General features: G+C 40.7%; 2 protein-coding genes across 2 annotated transcripts in view; one reads left to right on the top strand and one right to left on the bottom strand.

Moving 5' to 3' along the window:
• Positions 1-712: 712 nt before the first annotated feature.
• SPA17 (sperm autoantigenic protein 17) lies at positions 713-17,214 on the bottom strand. Its single transcript, XM_036354349.1, has 5 exons — positions 17,066-17,214; positions 15,858-16,038; positions 7,854-7,924; positions 6,010-6,078; positions 713-1,024 (listed from the first exon to the last, which is right to left on the bottom strand). Exons 2-5 carry the CDS (start codon positions 16,009-16,011, stop codon positions 884-886), a joined length of 435 nt encoding a protein of 144 aa, XP_036210242.1. The 5' UTR covers positions 16,012-16,038; positions 17,066-17,214; the 3' UTR covers positions 713-883.
• Positions 17,215-17,292: 78 nt separating this feature from the next.
• The window catches only part of SIAE (sialic acid acetylesterase), a 44,231-nt gene continuing 43,471 nt past the window's right edge, over positions 17,293-18,052 (top strand). Inside the window, 1 exon segment of the mRNA XM_036354039.1 lies at positions 17,293-17,419. Coding sequence (XP_036209932.1) covers positions 17,353-17,419 — 67 coding nt within the window. The 5' untranslated portion in view covers positions 17,293-17,352.

An 18,052-nucleotide genomic window follows, 5' to 3' on the forward strand; every position in this document is an offset into this window, starting at 1 on the left:
ATTAGAGAAATGTGAAAGGCCCGGCTGGCGTGGCTCAGTGGTTGAGTGTCAACCTATGCACCAGGAGGTCACGGTTCGATTCGCAGTCAGGGCACATGCCCGGGGTGTGGGCTTGATCCCTAGTAGGGGGGCATGGCAGGAAGCAGCCGCTCAATAATTCTCTCTCATCTTTGATGTTTCTCTCTCCCTCTCCCTTCCTCTCTGAAATCAATAAAAATATTTTTATGAAGTTATGATAGCTTTCATTTTTTTCAAATATGATGCATTAGTTTCATTGTGTCGTTCTGGAGAGCAAGATAATAAAAAACTGTCAGCTGCATAAATGTAAGAACAGATATTCACTACCAAACTCCAGCACATGAATTCTGCTCAATACAGTTTTTAATGAATGACTGAATGCAGGCATGCCAGATGAAAACTCACAAGGACGCAGATTTTTGACTCAGCCTATCTTCTAATAATTCAAGTTATTCTAAAATTAACTGGACTACCCTTGAAAGGCAGTGAGATTCTCTATCACTATGCATGAAACAGGAGCTAAAAGACCTGGGATGTGGTAGAGAGGACTTGTTCATTAGATAATGGTTAGACCACATAACCTCTGAGATCTCTGAAAACTCATACACTCCAGTTCTAAATCCAAGGGTCTCTATACATAGACTCGGAGAAGTATAAATAAGACTTATGATCTCAGGGAAATCTTCAAGAGGCATGTGTTCAATGGCATGTTTATTAACAATGCCGATGACAGACTTTCACAACAGCAGCCAGAGTTATTCCACTACATCGACTCTCCCTTGCTAAGAAAAAGACGACAATCACAACATGGTTGATGGATTTGAATTCTTTTTTCGTGTTTTCTGGGGGCGCAAAACCAGTCTCCTCAGTTGTCTTCCTGTGTTTTCTCTTCAAGCTCCTCTTGTTTCATTTTCTTCACCTCCTCTCTGGCTAAGTGTCCCCGGAACAGTGCTTGGATTTTGACAGCAGCCAGCTCCTCTTTTTCCTTATCTTCATCTGAAGAGTCCTTCAGGGAAAGGAGAAAAAGAGACTTTATAAACATCCCATACAGTATTTTTTAAAGATTTTTCACTTTAAAATTTTATTTAAAAAAATACATTTTTTTTTTTTTATTTTCAGAGAAGGGGGAAGGGAGAGGGAGAGAGAGAGAGAAATATTGATATGAGAGTGGAACGTGGATCAGCTGCCTCCTGTATGTCCCCTACCAGGGATTGAACCTTCTACCCAGGCACATGCCCTGACTGGGAATCAAACCGGCAAACTTTTGGTGCACAGGACAACTCCCAACCAACCGAGCAATACCATCCAGGGCCCCATACAGTATTTTGATGCCATAAAAAAGAATGCATATGAGAACCAAGATGGCGGCATAGGTTAACGCCGGAGTTTGCTGCTTTGAACAACTACTTCAAAAGTGAAACCAAAAAACGGAAGGGACATCACCCAGAACCACAGGAACGCTGGCTGAGTGGAAGTCCTACAACTAGGAGGAAAGAGAAACGCACACGGACACTCAGAGGAGGCGCAGTGCTGAAGTCAAATTCTGAGGTGCGGAGTGCGTGGAGCGGGCTGGCGGCGGAGGGCGCGGTTGGCGTTTTCAATCGGGAGGGAGTCGCAGACTCTGAGCTCCAGATCCGGGCGAGTCTTTAGGGACCCAGACTCAAACGGGAGAAGCAGGACTGTCTGGCTTCGGTCAGAGCGAGTGCAGCTTTCTCTCTGAGCTTTGCAGCGGGTGCTGGGACTCAGAGAGGCAGAGCCCCTGGGGACAGGACTGAGAGCCGCCATAACTGCTCTCTTTGGCCCACCCTGTTGATCCTGTGCGACCCGCCCCGCCCAAGCCCTGCACACAGGCATTTGCCGGATAGCCTCAGGCAAACGCCAGATTAGCACCTCCCTAGAGGACACAAGTTCTCTCACTGCTGACACAGCTGATTCTCATAGCCACTTGGCCTGGAGGTCAAACCCTCCCTGGAATTAGCTACAACAATCAAGATTTAACTATAAGACTGCGAACAAAGACCACTAGGGGGTGCACCAAGGAAGCATAACAAAATGCGGAGACAAAGAAACAGGACAAAATTGTCAATGGAAGATATAGAGTTCAGAACCACACTTTTAAGGTCTCTCAAGAACTGTTTAGAAGCCGCCGATAAACTTAATGAGATCTACAAGAAAACTAATAAGACCCTCGATCTTATATTGGGGAACCAACTAGAAATTAAGCATACACGGACTGAAATAACGAATATTATACAGACTCCCGACAGCAGACCAGAGGAGCGCAAGAATCAAGTCAATGATTTGAAATGCGAGGAAGCAAAAAACACCCAACCGGAAAAGCAAAATGAAAAAAGAATCCAAAAATGCGAGCATAGTATAAGGAGCCTCTGGGACAGCTTCAAGCGTACCAACATCAGAATTATAGGGGTGCCAGAAGATGAGAGAGAGCAAGATATTGAAAACCTATTTGAAGAAATAATGACAGAAAACTTCCCCACCTGGTGAAAGAAATGGACTTACAGGTCCAAGAAGCGCGGAGAACCCCAAACAAAAGGAATCCAAAGAGGACCACACCAAGACACATCATAATTAAAATACCAAGAGCAAAAGATAAAGAGAGAATCTTAAAAACAGCAAGAGAAAGAAACTCAGTTACCTACAAGGGAATACCCATACGACTGTCAGCTGATTTCTCAACAGAAACTTTGCAGGCCAGAAGGGAGTGGCAAGAAATATTCAAAGTGATGAATACCAAGAACCTACAACCAAGATTACTTTATCCAGCAAAGCTATCATTCAGAATTGAAGGTCAGATAAAGAGCTTCACAGATAAGGGAAAGCTAAAGGAGTTCATCACCACCAAACCAGGATTATATGAAATGCTGAAAGGTATCCTTTAAGAAGAGGAAGAGGAAGTAAAAGATAAAGATACAAATTATGAACAACAAATATGCATCTATCAACAAGTGAATCTAAGAATCAAGTGAATAAATAATCTGATGAACAGAATGAACTGGTGATTATAATAGAATCAGGGACATAGAAAGGGAATGGACTGACTATTCCTGGGGGGGAAAGGGGTGTGGGAGATGCGGGAAGAGACTGGGCAAAAATCGTGCACCTATGGATGAGGACAGTGGGTGGGGAGTGAGGGCGGAGGGTGGGGCGGGAACTGGGAGGAGGGGAGTTATGGGGGGGAAAAAAAAGAGGAACAAATGTAATAATCTGAACAATAAAGATTTAATTAAAAAAAAAAAAAAGAATGCATACAAAAAATAGTGCATACATTTAACCAATTTGGGGATATAACCATCAAGATACGTTGTTTCCTGAGGGAATTTTATATAAACATATATATTGTCACGTTGTCTATGTACCAAATGATAAATGCCAAAATAGAAGGCATTGTGTTTTTGTCATTCTTTAATATGTCTCTACATTAAATCATGGTTGCCAACGTTTTCCCTCCAAAATAGCTCCTATTTAACAGTTTCCTGAGCAATAACATTTTTTTTGGGGGGGGGGGTAGGTAAGAATCCTTGAAGCATGGTAAAAATGTCAAGAAGAATAGCAAATGTGCTGTTTCAAAATAATCATGATTACATAAGATGAATTAGTGTTAATTTCTTAATTTCTCAATAACTAGCTAACCAAAAGCACACATTTTGAGTTCCCGAGAGAAACCTACTTAGTCCAATAATGTCAGTTTCAGATTGGTTTAACTTTTGTGGGTGTGTTTTTTTTGTTGTTGTTTTTTGTTAATCCTCAACGGAGGATATTTCTTCATTGATTTTTAGGGTGAGTGGAAGAGAGAGGGAAAGACAGAGAGAAACATTTATGTAAGAGAAAACACATTGATTGGTTGCCTCCTGCACGTACCCCGACCAGGGGAAGAGCCCGCAACCAAGGTACTTGTCCTTGACTGGAATTGAACCCGGGACCCTTTGGACCACAAGCTCTACCCACTGAGCCAAACTGGCTAGGGCTGATTTAACTTTTGTATCTAGCTTTTGGTTTGTTTGTTTATTAAATTTAGGTGTAATTTACAGACAGTGAAATGCATAGATCTTAAGTGTATAATTCAATAGGTTTTGATATTTTAAATTATAAAAGTGATACACACATTTAAAACTTATCACTGGTAGTGAAAGTTTTCTCCCCTTTCCCAAATCCTACCCCTAAGAGGTGACTATTATTATGGTTGAGTGTATATATTCTTCCAAAGTTTACCAATAGACAAAGTATTCATATGGGTACATGTATGCCTTTTTGTTTTAAAGATGAGCTTATGCTATTCACAATGTTCTGTTACTACTTTTTCATCTAACAACATAGCTTGGTTCCCTTCACCTATGTTATTACTCAGGATATAATTCTGCTCATTCTTTTTTCCGCATAACAGCATTGTATTACATTGTACTGGTGGGCGCTGACTTATTTACTCAGCCTCCTATTGACAGACCTCTGGGTTGTTTACCTCTCCTCTCCCTCTATACAATAATGAGGCAAAGCTAGCTCTTATTTTTGTTGTTAATCCTCACTCCAGAACATTTTTTCCATTGACTTTTAGACTTTTAGAGAGAGTGAGAAGGGGGAAAGAAGGACAGGGGAAGGAGGGACGGGAAAGGAAGGGGAGGAGAGAGAGAGAGAGAGACATTAATGTAAGAGACACACATTGATTGGTTGCCTCCCACACGTGCCCCCCCACCAGGGGCTGGGGATTAAACCTGCAACCCAGGTTATGTGCCCCTGACCAGGAATTGAACCTGTGACTTTCAGTGCACAGGTGGACGCTCCAACCACTGAAGCACACCAGCTAGGCCTCTTAAAGTTTTAAATGCAAACAAAATGGTATAAAGTCCTTTGAGATGATGGCTCAATATGGACAAGTAAATTATCCTGAAGCTGGAAATCAATGGGATCTCAGCTCAAACTCATGAAAAGCTGTGAAAGGGCACCCAGTGAAGATGTAAACAAAACAAAACTCCCTTCCTTCTTTCCCGCCCTCCCGCTGCATCCTGAGCCAATGTCAGGCTAAGTTGTCCTGATATAATTCTGGAATAATTTGTAAAGGTTATAGGGAAAAGTCATGTCCCACTGGACAGGAAGTAAGGCATTCCTTGACGGGGGGAGTGTCCATTTTAGGGGTCAATTACTGGGTAACCAACTGGGACATGAAAAGGAACTCAAAAGCCTGGCCTTCAACATTGGGGAGAGTGAGCTCTTCTTTCTCACTAGGCTTGGTCCTCTTGAGTCTGGACTATGAAAATTATAGAGTGATATGCTGGTAAATGCTAAAACACTGGCTCTCCAGGAAAAAAAGTCCTGATTCATTCCATTTGTCATGGTCTTAATATTCCTTCTATGGCTGATTTCAAGCTACCAAAGTGACATTACCAAGCACAGGGTTGTGGAGAGGTGTACACACTCCTCTCCTGAAAGCTGAGAACTGGCCCTAGCGCACCAGGGAATACAGGACTCATATGGTATCTACGCAGGTCTCCTCCTCAGATGTGGGTGTCAGGCAGGAAGTGTTTTTGTAGAGGGCAATGCATGGAAGGTAAGACACATTGCTTGCGTAAAGCCATTTCATTTGGTTGCATAATTCTCTGTGAGTTTCCTTTGTCATCTCGGAACCTTTGCCACTGTGTGGTGGTAACATCATCACTGAGCGAAAAGCTCCCAAATTGGAAAGTGAATCTGAAGGGTCAAGCATGAGGCTGGCGAGTTCTGCCTGCTCTTCCCCTTGAGGAGATTTTTCCATCTGTTGATAATCTTGGGAAATAAGATTTTCTTTTTAAAGGGAAGAATGAATTTTTCTTTATAAGAGGCATGCCTAAAAATGACCTGCCAGTTAGTTTATTACTGATGTTAGTTATCTAGAAAGCAAAACCACAATTTTAACGTGGATAATAGACTAGATTCATATTTAGAGTATGCTTATAAATTGAGTGATATTCTCTCCTGTAGCGCATGGAAAATTGAACTTACTAAGGCTGTGACTGGTGTCTCCACTTTCTCAGCTGCCTGAGACTTTTCTTTCTCGGCTGGTTCTTGCTCCTGGAGAGAGAGGGAAGAGGACCAAATAGGCAATGTTTCAAAAAATAGTAGTCTTGGATCAAGCTGCTTAAAGGTAATTAAATATTACGTTAAGTTATTGAGAAGAAGTGGTAATTAAATACATACTGATTTTTAACAAGGAAGATGGGTGGCAAAAGAATAAATAAATGAAAACTCTCAAGGGAATATGCATAAGTATTAAAGATGAAGGAACTGGTAAAAAATGTTTGCTTTTGGAAAGTATATGACATTGTTTTATATTCAAAACAAACCATTGTCTTATACTAAAAGTAGATGGGATGCTGTAATGAATCCTGAGCAAAGTATAAAAAAGAGGTGCCAATAGTTTCTAAAATAGAAACAAACTAAATGTCACTGTGTTGCATAGTGTGGAATCCAGTTGACTTTTTAATGAAGTTTGTAGATTTTAAATCTAAGTCAAAAGAGTAAGTTTTGTTGTGGGGGATGATTTAAATAGAAAAACGGAAGCCAGCTCTGCCTGCTTTTACATGGTTATGGAATCTTTTTCCAAAATAGAGACATTGCTAATTCCCAACTTATGGGAACAGCTTCCTTAATCCATAAAATAAAAAGGACAAATAGGCTAATCAAATGAAGTCTTTAGAATTCAAAAGAGAAGAAAGAGCTGATATGGCACCAATATTTTAAAATTTTTAACATTTTCCTTTGATTCTAATAAAGCATGAACACAGAGAATCTAGTTAAATGGAAATAAACAGAACATTTATCTTATCTGGCAGGCACAAATGGATGGAAACTCACTTCTGAACTCATGGAATAGGTGACAGATATTTCCCCAGGAAATTCCCCAAATCTACTGTGGAACACCATCAAAACTTGAACTGTGTTAATTCCTTTTAATTCAAATATGTGTGGGTGCTTTGTGGCTAATGGTTTATCACAGCTGTCTAGAGTAGTGCGTTCTCAGACTTTAATGTACCTACATTTTACCTTTGGGGATCTTGTTAAAATTCAACTTCTGATTTGTAGACCTGGGGTAGGGCCCAAGACTGAATTTCTACCAAGTTCTTAGTTGATGCCAATAATGCTGCATTCCACACAGCCTTTCTCAACCAGTATTTCTTATCTGGCCCACAGAACACAGAATATTTTGAGTAATTATTGTCTCAATTCTCTTCAAAATGATGCATTAACTATGGTGAAATGATGAAACATTCTTTATACAAAGGAGAGACATTGATTCCTTACATGAAATGCGTGCCTTCCACTTAGGGCTTAATTATGTTAAGGAAACTTGGTGGAGAAAGACTGGTTCTAAGAACCAGTACAGAGAAGATAGGTTTAGTCTCGGAACAGATTAGCTTTATACAGAAAATTCTATCTACCATTTCCATCTTTAATTCTATTCAGTCTTTTGTAAGTGCAATGACAATGAAATAATTGGACGAATAGTGTTTTATTTTATGAAATATTCATTAATTCAACAAATACTTATCATCTGCTACTGCTAAGCACTGATGCCCAATAAAATTTGAATAAATGAGAATAATTATTCTATAACTTCAATTACATTCTTCCTGTTGATCATCTTTAAATTTACACGCTGTATCTGGTATGATTCAGATACTTTAGAAAAGAGTGTCTCATCAGAAAGAACATTACAATTAAGAAGCTTTAATAAGATATTCTGGGTGCCTCTCACAATTTATATGAGTCCGGGAAGATCCCAATAATCTCTGTTTTGGAGACAAGGAAAAGAAATAACCAAATCTATTAGTTTCACAGGACCATACCTTGAATGCATGGTTGTTATAGAAGCGGTCGTCCACCTTACTTCCCCATTCTGCTGGATCGAAGTTGGTTTCTAAATAATAAAAATATAATGATTTTGGATTTATTTTGAGTTCATTAAAGTAAATCTAAAGTAACACAAAATAAGCATTTTCAAATCACAGGCTCATTGTTGCCAGTTGAAAATCTTATTGTTGTTATACATAGCTTAGCACTGCAGATATAAACCAGTGATCATTAAATATATGCTGATGAATTAAACATTAGATGAGCCATTGGGTATATTTAGAAAGGCAGTAAAAAACTGCCTTCACAAAATTTATAACAAAATGGGAAAGAGAGAGAGAAAAAACAAATGTCAATACTTAAATATAAGTATAGAAAGTTATAAGCATGAACTAGTAAACACAGGAAAATGTATACAAATAAATGCTAAATAGTAAGGAAGTTTGGAAAAGCGAAGGATGAGAACATTTTTGAAAAAATTGAGGCATATTAGCTTGGCCAGCGTGGCTCAGTGGTTGAATGTCGACCTATGAACCAGGAGGTCATGGCTGGTATTACTTTATCTACAAATATTTATTTCAGTATGCATCACTAAGATATAGACACAATATCATTATCATACCTGAAAATACCAACAATAATGTCTTTTTTTTAAAAATATATTTTATTGATTTTTTACAGAGAGGAAGGAAGAGAGACAGAGAGTCAGAAACATCGATGGGAGAGAAACATCGATCAGCTGCCTCCTGCACATCTCCCACTGGGGATGTGCCCGCAACCCAGGTGCATGCCCCTGACCGGAATCGAACCCGGGACCCCTCAGTCCGCAGGCCGACGCTCTATCCACTGAGCCAAACCGGCTTCGGCAATAATTTCTTAATATTAACTACCCCAATTCCTCCCATTGTCTAATATTTTTATTTAATTTTTACTGTTGGTTTGTTTGAATCAGAACCCAAACAATGGGCACACACAGCCTTTTATTACGTCTTTTACATCTCTGCTCATTGAAAGCTCCCTACCTCCCACCCCATATTTTTTCCTTGCAATTTATTTGTTGATGAAATTGGGTCATTTTCCTTTGGAGTTTTCCATAGTTTAGATAGTTTTTATTCTATTCCCATGATGCTTTTTAACAAGTTCCTCTGCCTTTGAACTTTCTATAGACCAGTGATGGCAAACCTATGACACACGTGTCAGAGGTGACATGCAAACTCATTTTTTTGGTTGATTTTTCTTTGTTAAATGGCATTTAAATATATAAAATAAATATCAAAAATATAAGTCTTTGTTTTACTATGGTTGCAAATGTCAAAAAATTTCTATATGTTAAGTTAGGGTTTTTCAAAATGCTGACACGCCGAGCTCAAAAGGTTCGCCATCACTGCTATAGACTGATCTGTAGTTCAATCTGATTCAGGTCTGATTGTTTTGGGCAAGAATAGAGGTAGTGCAGTGTAATGCTGTCAGGAGATACATAGTAACTGATTGTCTCTCTTTATAATTTTTATGGACCCATTGATGATGATTCCTTAGATAATTTCTTTTGGTGTTGCATAATGGCAGGGCTCTAATTTTATTATTACTTCATTTTGGAGTACTCAAAAAACAACAAAAAACTTTTCCTCATCAAATATTTGGTTACCCTGAAATACAGTTCTTACAGAAAAGGTAGGTTAAAGGTTTTATTCTTTTCCTTTATTTACCAATTTTCAGAATAATCAGTGGGTTCCTTAGGATTCTCTTAAGGAGCTTCTTTATTTATGTATTTTTTTTACCATGATGAACTCATGAATATTTAACAAATTGGATGAATTTCAATTCATTGCATTTATTATTCTTTTTAATTCTCACCCAAGGATATTTTTCCATTTACTTTTAGAGAGAGTGGAAGAGAGAGGGAAAGACAGAGAGAAATATGTTTCTCTCACATTGATTGGTTGCCTCCTGCACAAGCCCCTACCAGGCCCAGGTTGGGGAGGAGCCTGCAACCGAGGTACGTGCCCTTGACTGGAATTGAACCCAGGACCCTTCGGTCCGCAGGCCAAGATTCTATCCACTGAGCCAAACCAGCTAGAGCACATTTATTATTCTTTTTTTAAAAATTTTGTTTTATTGCTTAAAGTATTACAAAGAGTATTACATATGTCTCCTTTTTTTTTTTTCTTCCCTTGACCTTCCCTCGGCCTCCCCTACCCCCCAGTGTCTTGTGTCCATTGGTTATGCTTATATGCATGCATACAAGTCCTTCGGTTGATCTCTTACCCCCAACCCCCACCCCTCTCTGGCCTTCCCGCTGTAGTTTGACAGTCTGTTCGATGCTGCTCTGCCTCTGTATCTATTTTTGTTCATCAGTTTATAATGGTCTTAACTCTCCATAAATGAGTGAGATCATGTGGTATTTTTCTTTCATTGACTGGCTTATTTCACTTAACATAATGCTCTCCAGTTCCATCCATGCTGTTGCAAATGGTAAGAATTCCTTCTTTTTTATAGCAGCACAGTATTCCATTGTGTAGATGTGCCACAGTTTTCTAATCCATTCATCTGCTGATGGGCACTTAGGCAGTTTCCAGATCTTAGCTATGGTGAATTGTGCTGCTATGAACATAGGGATGCATATATCCTTTCTGATTGGTGTTTCTGTTTTCTTGGAATATATTTCTAGAAGTGGGATCACTGGGTCAAATGGGAGTTCCATTTTTAACTTTTTGAGGAAGCTCCATACTGTCTTCCATAGTGGCTGCACCAGTCTGCATTCCCACCAGCAGTGCATGAGTGTTCCCTTTTCTCCGCATCCTCTCCAGCACTTGTCGTTTGTTGATTTGTTGATGATAGCCAGTCTGACAGGTGTGAGATGATACCTGATTGCTGTTTTGATTTGCATCTCTCAGATGATTAGTGACTTTGAGCATGTTTTCATATATCTCTTGGCTTTCTGAATGTCCTCTTTTGAAAAGTGTCTATTTAGGTCCTTTGCCCATTTTTTTTTTTTAAATATATTTTATTGATTTTTTACAGAGAGGAAGGGAGAGAGATAGAGAGTTAGAAACATCGATGAGAGAGAAACATCGATCAGCTGCCTCCTGCACATCTCCTACTGGGGATATGCCCGCAACCCAGGTACATGCCCTTGACGGGAATCGAACCTGGGACCTTTCAGTCCGCAGGCCGACGCTCTATCCACTGAGCCAAACCGGTTTCGGCCCTTTGCCCATTTTTTGATTGGATTGTTTATCTTCCTTTTGTTATGTTGTATGAGTTCCCTATATACGTTGTATTGAGTTCATACTCAATGGGCAAAAACTAAAACCATTTCCTCCAAGAACAGGAACAAGACGGGGATGCCCACTCTCACCACACCTGTTTGACATAGTACTGGGAGTATTAGCCATTGCAATTAGACAAGAAGAAATAAAAGGCATCCAAATTGGAAAAGAAGAAGTAAAACTGTCCTTATTCGCAGATGACATATTGTACATAAAAAACCCTAAAGACTCCATCAAAAAACTATTAGACTTAATAAATGAATTCAGCAACGTAGCAGGATACACATTATTCTTATTGATGCTCTAGTTTTCCAAAACTGGCCAGTAGGGGCTTATTTGGATTCTTAGCTACTCTTGAGTCCTTTGGAAACAACTCTAGTAATCTTTGACAGTTCCCTTATTTTCTGGGATGGCAAGATGTTCAGGCTCTTCTTTGTATTTCCTGCCCAGTTCAAGAAATTACCTAGTTCTCCAAGAATCCTGTTTCCTGGGGAAATGGCAGTTAGAGCCTCTAGTGTAGGCCAAGTATTCACTGGTACTAGGTTGGTCTTTGTTTTGAGGCCTTTTATGAAAATGTATAGAACTAAAAAACACTTATTTTATTTTTTATGTTTTTCCCCCCAAAATTTTTAAAATATATTTTATTGATTTTTTACAGAGAGGAAGGGGGAGGGATAGAGAGTTAGAAACATCAATGAGCAAGAAACATTGATCAGCTGCCTCCTGCACACCCCCTACTGGGGATGTGCCCGCAACCAAGGTACATGCCCTTGACTGGAATCGAACCCGGGACCCTTTGGTCCTCAGGCTGACGCTCTATCCACTGAGCCAAACCGGTCAGGGCTATTTTTTATGTTTTTATTGATTTCAGAGAGAGGAAGGGAGAGGGAGAGAGAAATAGTAACATTAATAATGAGAGAGAATTATTGATCAGCTGTCTCCAGCATGCCCTCCACAGGGGATTGAGCCTGCAACCCAGGCATATGCCCTGACTGGATATTGAACCCTGACCTCCTGGTTCATAGGCCAACATGCTACTGGACCACACTGGCCAGGGCACTTCTTTTATTAAAAAAATTATATAGTATATTATGAGGTGACATATTTTTTAATTCAAACTTAGGATTACAGGATTTTATTTACTTTATTTATATACATAATATTTTTATATTTATACTAGAGGTCTGATGCACGAAATTTGTGCAAGGGGCTCAGCCTGAGGCAAAGGAGGTGGCTGCCTTGGCCCTCGAAGCCCCGGCTTTGTCCGGAAGGTCACCTGGAAAGATGTCTGGTCTAATTAGGATATTATGCTTTTATTATTATAGATAACTTTATTTTTATATTTTAAAATTTCAGTTCAAATTTAAGATTACAGGATCTTATCAACTTTATATTTGTAAATCATTCTTCTTACGTTAAAAATCTTATTCCTAATTACAGTAGGATAGTTACTAATTTGCTATGTCCTACAATTGTAAAAAATAATTATAAGATAACTGTGTTATAATATTAACAAGAATTACTAAAAATAATTTAAGCTATGTTAAAATTCATTTTGTTTTAAGGCTATAACCATCAGGGATGTACAAATTATTGTGTCATAAAGTCACTTGAAATAATCTGTTTCTGTGTGGTTATGCTACCCATTCAATACGAGCTAGGTTTGTCTGTTGCACTTTACTTCTAAATTTTAGAAATTAACAATTTTTAAATTTTATTCTATTTTATAACTATGTTAACATTTATGATTTCAAACTCAAGATATACTCAGAGAAATCTAGCTTCTATCTTGTTCCCTCTATTCTGTTCCTTCTCTCTCTAGAGGTAAATGTCATTTAAAAAGATTTAAAATATAAATAACAGCTATGTATTCATATCAACACTCCTTTATTAGAAAATGGCATACTACACATGCTTTTTCCACCTTACTTTTTGCACTTAATATATCTTGAAGATCACTCCATAGCATCATATAGAGATCTTCCTCATTGTTTTTTTAAGCTGTACATTATTCTATTGTGTAGATGTACTCTAGTTTACTCAATAAATGCCTATTATGGGTATTTAGGTTGCTTCCTCAAATAACAATGGAATGAAAAGTGAAGTAGTGGAATTTCTGGGTCATTGCCATTTCCCCTCCTTGGGATTGTATCAAACTAGAATTGGCAAACTTTTGGCTTTTTGCCAATCTGATGAGTAGGGTTGGTAGTGGTGGTGGGGTGGTGGTGACTCAGTGTAGTTTTGATATGGGCCTCTATTATTATGGGTTAATTTAAGTAGATTTTAATATGTTAAGGGCCATTTGCACTTATTTTTTAAAATATTTTTTAAATAGATTTGAGAGAGAGGGGGAGATGCAGAGAGTAACATCCATTGGCTGTCTTCTGCATGCCCCCTACTGGCATGTGACTGGAATGGGAATCGAACCAGCGGCCTCTTGGTGCCATGGGATGATACTCAACAGAACCAATCTGGCCAGGGCCATTTGCATTTATTTTTGTGTAAACTCATATCACTTGCCCATTTTGTTATATAGCCTTGTTGGGCTTTTTTTCTCACTGTTTTTACAAGCTGTTTATTTATTAGGGTGATTAACCAGTTGAGATATAAATTGCAAACATTTTTTTCTCAGTTTGTCATTGTAGTTTTATTTTCCTTATGGCAATTTTTGTCATGTAATATTGTCAATTTTATCTCCATCTTTTCCCTAATTGCTCTTGGATTTTTAAAGTAATTATAGCAACTTGGCTTGCAGCCCCCCCCTCCCCATTTTATGTTATAGAGAAAAGTTATCCATTTTTTCTAGTATTTATAGGTTTCATTTTTTATTTTTTATTTTTTTAAATATATTTTATTGATTTTTTACAGAGAGAAAAGGAGAGAGATAGAGAGTCAGAAACATCGATGAGAGAGAAACATCGATTAGCTGCCTCCTGCACATCTCCAACTGGGGATGTGCCCGCAACCCAGGTACATGCCCTTGACCGGAATCGAACCTGGGACCTTTCAGTCCGCAGGCCGATGCTCTATCCACTGAGCCAAACCGGTTTCGGCAGGTCTCATTTTTTAAAATATTTAAATGTTTGATCAATTTGGAACTTATCCTGGTGTATCATGTAAGGAACAGATCAAACTTTATCTTTTTCCATCTTTACTATATCATTTAATAAAAGCCCCCCTTTTGTCTAGTGATTTTAAGATGCCACTTATTTAATTTACTAACATGCTTCCTGTCACAAAAATAAAAATTAAGACTAGTAATTACCTATGAGGAATGCTGGTAAGGAAATTCTTGCATTGTGTGAGAGACTGGCCTAGAGGACTTCATTCGGCCCACTTGGAGAGACTAAATCCTAATACTTGTGTCAGGTAGAAAACTCAGCTTTGGTTACATGAGTGAAAATGGGTATGATGCTTAAAACTTTTTCAAATTTTTCAAATAGTCTCACCCATTTTTATTCGAGTTAGTATTCTGAGGCCATTACTCTGAATCACCAATTGCTTTAATTATGATCCAGTAACAATGACTCAAATGTTTTGTAATAGCATGTTTTTAAGGTCTAAATTTAAATAAATGACTAAAGACATTTTACACATTAATTTATAAAATAAAGTTATAACAACAAAATTAATGTTTGTTACCCTAAAGGATTTCTCTCAATAGCTTTTAAGTGGCACTTAAGTTTCAGATTGTGCAACCAATATTCAGTGACTGGATATGGAAAAGATGAGCAACATTCAGGAAACTGGCAGAGATGTTGAGCTCTGCCAGGGTACAGCAAGGAAGACGGGGGTGGAGAGCTATGCAGTGTGTATGGGAGTTGTTTCAATGCAAGCCTTGTGTTTCCTCCTTCTAAAAAGATTTAAAATTGAATGTTTATTTGTTTGCTGTTTCTCTAGGCACCTTTACCGCTCTGTTGGAATACTGTAATCAAAAGTAATGATAACTGCTTACATTAAAAACGGTGGCTCTAGTTATATGTTTTAAATAGACATTCATAGCTGTAATAACCCCCATTAAGACCATTAGGTAGGGTCTTGATAGTCATGAACCTTCAAGGCGAGGAATCTGGAAATTTTATTTATGAAAGTGAAGAAATTGCTTTGGCTCTCAACTAAAGAGTCAGGGTTAGCCTGGATCTTAGTCTCTGAGCGGGATGGAACCTTGCGAGACTAGAAAAAGCATATAAATTATCTTCCCAAGATGGAAGTTCACTTTTCAAAGCACTTTTTCTCTGTGCCTTTATTGTAGGGCAGTTTCATATCCCTCAGCAAATACCAATTTATGTAATATAAGGCATGTAGGATTATTATTATTATTTTTTTACCATACTTATAACACCTTCAAGTAAAAAGAAAAAATGTAAAGAAAACCACAAACTCTCCACCCAACTGCCTTGGGTGTACGGGAACGGCCTGCTGGGAAACGGAGAACTATCCTAGATGACCTTGTGGGGTCACCGTCCACCCAGTGTGTGCACGAGAAATACAACCAGGAAGGTCTGGGCAACCAACTGGTCATCTTCAATAATGTGAAATAATGTGATTCGAGAGAACCTGCCACAAAGGCAGGGATGTTGTTTCAAACACCAACAACTGAAGCCACCTGCCTCATACAGGCTTTCTGGGGAATAGGGATGGTCTTATGCAAGTTTCACCATAAACAAGTACTTAAGTCTCTCTCTCTCTTCTTTTTTTTTAAATGCCTATATATTTTTTTTTAAAGCTTACTCTCTCTCTTCTCTAGAAGATCCTCAAAATATGCTGCTGCAAAAGATGGTATATTTTCCGGTTGCTGCCTCAGAATCTCACGTGTCAGCCCTTCAAGAAGATTCCCAAATCCTTGTGGAATTCGGTAGTGGGTGTTGGAGAATGGAATCGACATCTTCTTGGATGGAGCTGCCTATTGTACCTAGAGATTCACCAAAGAGTGCTTACTGTCTTTAAATCTGATTATACTTATGTCATCACAACTATGGCAACAAATTATGTCTGACTACCAAACTTCCTGGCCTTCAGCATTTCCCCCAACACAAACCAAGTCCATCCATTTGTTCTGAAGAGTTTTGAATTCATTAACAATGCATCATTATTCATTAGGATATTACAAATGCAGATTTAATAGCTCATTCTTTTTTATTACAAAAAAAAATCACAGATTTTCCACTATGACACTAAGTACCTTTTCTTCCTCTTTAAAAGGTGAGAGTAATGTTTGCCATCTCACAGGAATTTACGGAGAATGGTTGCTAAAACTTCACTTTAAATTGCCGAAAAGACCCTAATGTTTAGGGTCTAAACTTAAAAAAAAATTTTTTTTTTTAAAAGTCAGCCCTGGTCGTGGTCCTAGAAATTATTCTAATTTGTTAAACGAGCACGTTTCACACTGAGTCTTTCCCTGGAAGGGGCGAGCGGGCAGGATTCTGCAATCCCAGCCGCCCAAGCTTTGGGATTCCTCTATTTTCTCGTTTTCTCTCGACCAGGTCTTGTCTTCCCGTCTAGGAACCCAAGGGCTGGATGGAGGGCAGCTGTCCGGCCGCGGCCTGGGCGACGGAGCCTGCAAAGCCCCTCGGGCCCGGCCTGTTGTGACGGTTAACGCCGAGTGGGGCCGAGGCCGGGGCCGGGGTCTCCGTGGGGCGGTTTCACGAGGCCCGACCGGTGGAGGTTTCTTTAACCCCCTTCCCGAAGGACCAGGAGGTGCGGTATGGAATCCTCTGAGGTTGTGACACGGACCGGGGAGGCCCTGCCCCGATCTGAGTGCCCCTGAGCCGATCTGGGGAGCGGAGGCCGCACGTCGAGGACCTGGGACTTCACCACGGCGGCCGGCCTCCCACCGGCCCCGGCTCCCGGAATGTGTCGGGGATCCGGAGAGAATTCGGGAGGCGAAGGGAAAGGGCGAGGTCTCGGTTTTGGAGAAGAAGTGGGGTAAACCGCCTCACCTCTGGCTTCTCTCAGAGCTGGTGCCGATGGTTCCAGTTGTTTGTTCTCGTTGCTGAGGAACCGTTTTTTGTTTTTTTCACTCCACTACGGCGGCCGAGAAGGGACAAGGGGCGCCCTCGCGGACGGCAGCAGACGGCTTCGCGGACGGCACGGCCTGGAAGGGTGGGGTCATGTGGCCCCGCCCACGGCCCCGCCCACTCCAGGCCCCGCCCGTCACAGACCCCGCCCCCGCCCCCGCCTGACCCGGGGCTGCGTGACCCGCGCGGGGAGACGGAACTTAGCAATCATGGTGGCGCTGGGGGTCGCGCTGGGGCTGTTGCTGCCCTTAGTCCTGTGGGCCCACACGCATGCAGGTGAGGTGGCCTGGCTGGGCCCGCCCCCGCCCGTCAGCCTAGCGGGCTCCGACTTCCCGCGTGCTCGCAGGCAAGACCCCCACCCACGACCCCTCTCAAGGGCCGGGAAGGGGCCTCCAACCCAGGCCTGGACCGCTGGTTCCGCTGGGCTATAGCCTCTGCCCTTCCGCTTCCTCCACCCCGTCCAGCGCGCAGGGCAGATGGAGAGTTGGGTTAATCTGAGTTGGGTGGCCCTCGGGGTCTTTGAATAACTGCCGGGGAGCTCGAAGGGGTTGCGGGGTGCGGGGTGCGGGGAGAGGAAGCAAGTTATGTATTTGGAAACAGGTTGCCCAGAGTCATGCAAACCATTTCCGTGCAGCCCTCTCAGTGGAACCCGAGGGAGGGTTTGCTTTAAGGCAAGGAATTAGATGTTACTAGTTGCAGTGGTGACAGGGCTGTGAAGTACAACTCCCTCGCTGGCTCAGAATGTTTAAGGCTCAGCTTTGGTTGCCGGTGCAGCCGACAGATGTCGGTGCGGGGATAATGTGCGTGGCATTGGGGAGGAGGGCGACCCCCTGACTATTGTCCCAAGGCAGACCCTGTCATTTGAAGACACAAGGCTGGACACTGGGTCACAGCTGTCTGCTAGTGCAA

This window comes from Myotis myotis, unplaced genomic scaffold, assembly GCF_014108235.1.
Source record: "Myotis myotis isolate mMyoMyo1 unplaced genomic scaffold, mMyoMyo1.p scaffold_m19_p_20, whole genome shotgun sequence".
Classification (NCBI taxonomy): Eukaryota; Metazoa; Chordata; class Mammalia; order Chiroptera; family Vespertilionidae; genus Myotis; species Myotis myotis.

Excerpts from the sequence above, each read along its gene's own strand:
- SPA17 (XM_036354349.1), bottom strand. The coding sequence starts at position 16,011 with ATGTCGATTCCATTCTCCAACACCCACTACCGAATTCCACAAGGATTT. Across the intron at positions 7,925-15,857 it reads TCTTCTAGAGAAGAGAGAGA|AAACCAACTTCGATCCAGCA; the intron begins GTAAGCTTTAAA and ends TTTATTATTTAG. Across the intron at positions 1,025-6,009 it reads AGACACCAGTCACAGCCTTA|GACTCTTCAGATGAAGATAA; the intron begins GTAAGTTCAATT and ends CTTTCCCTGAAG.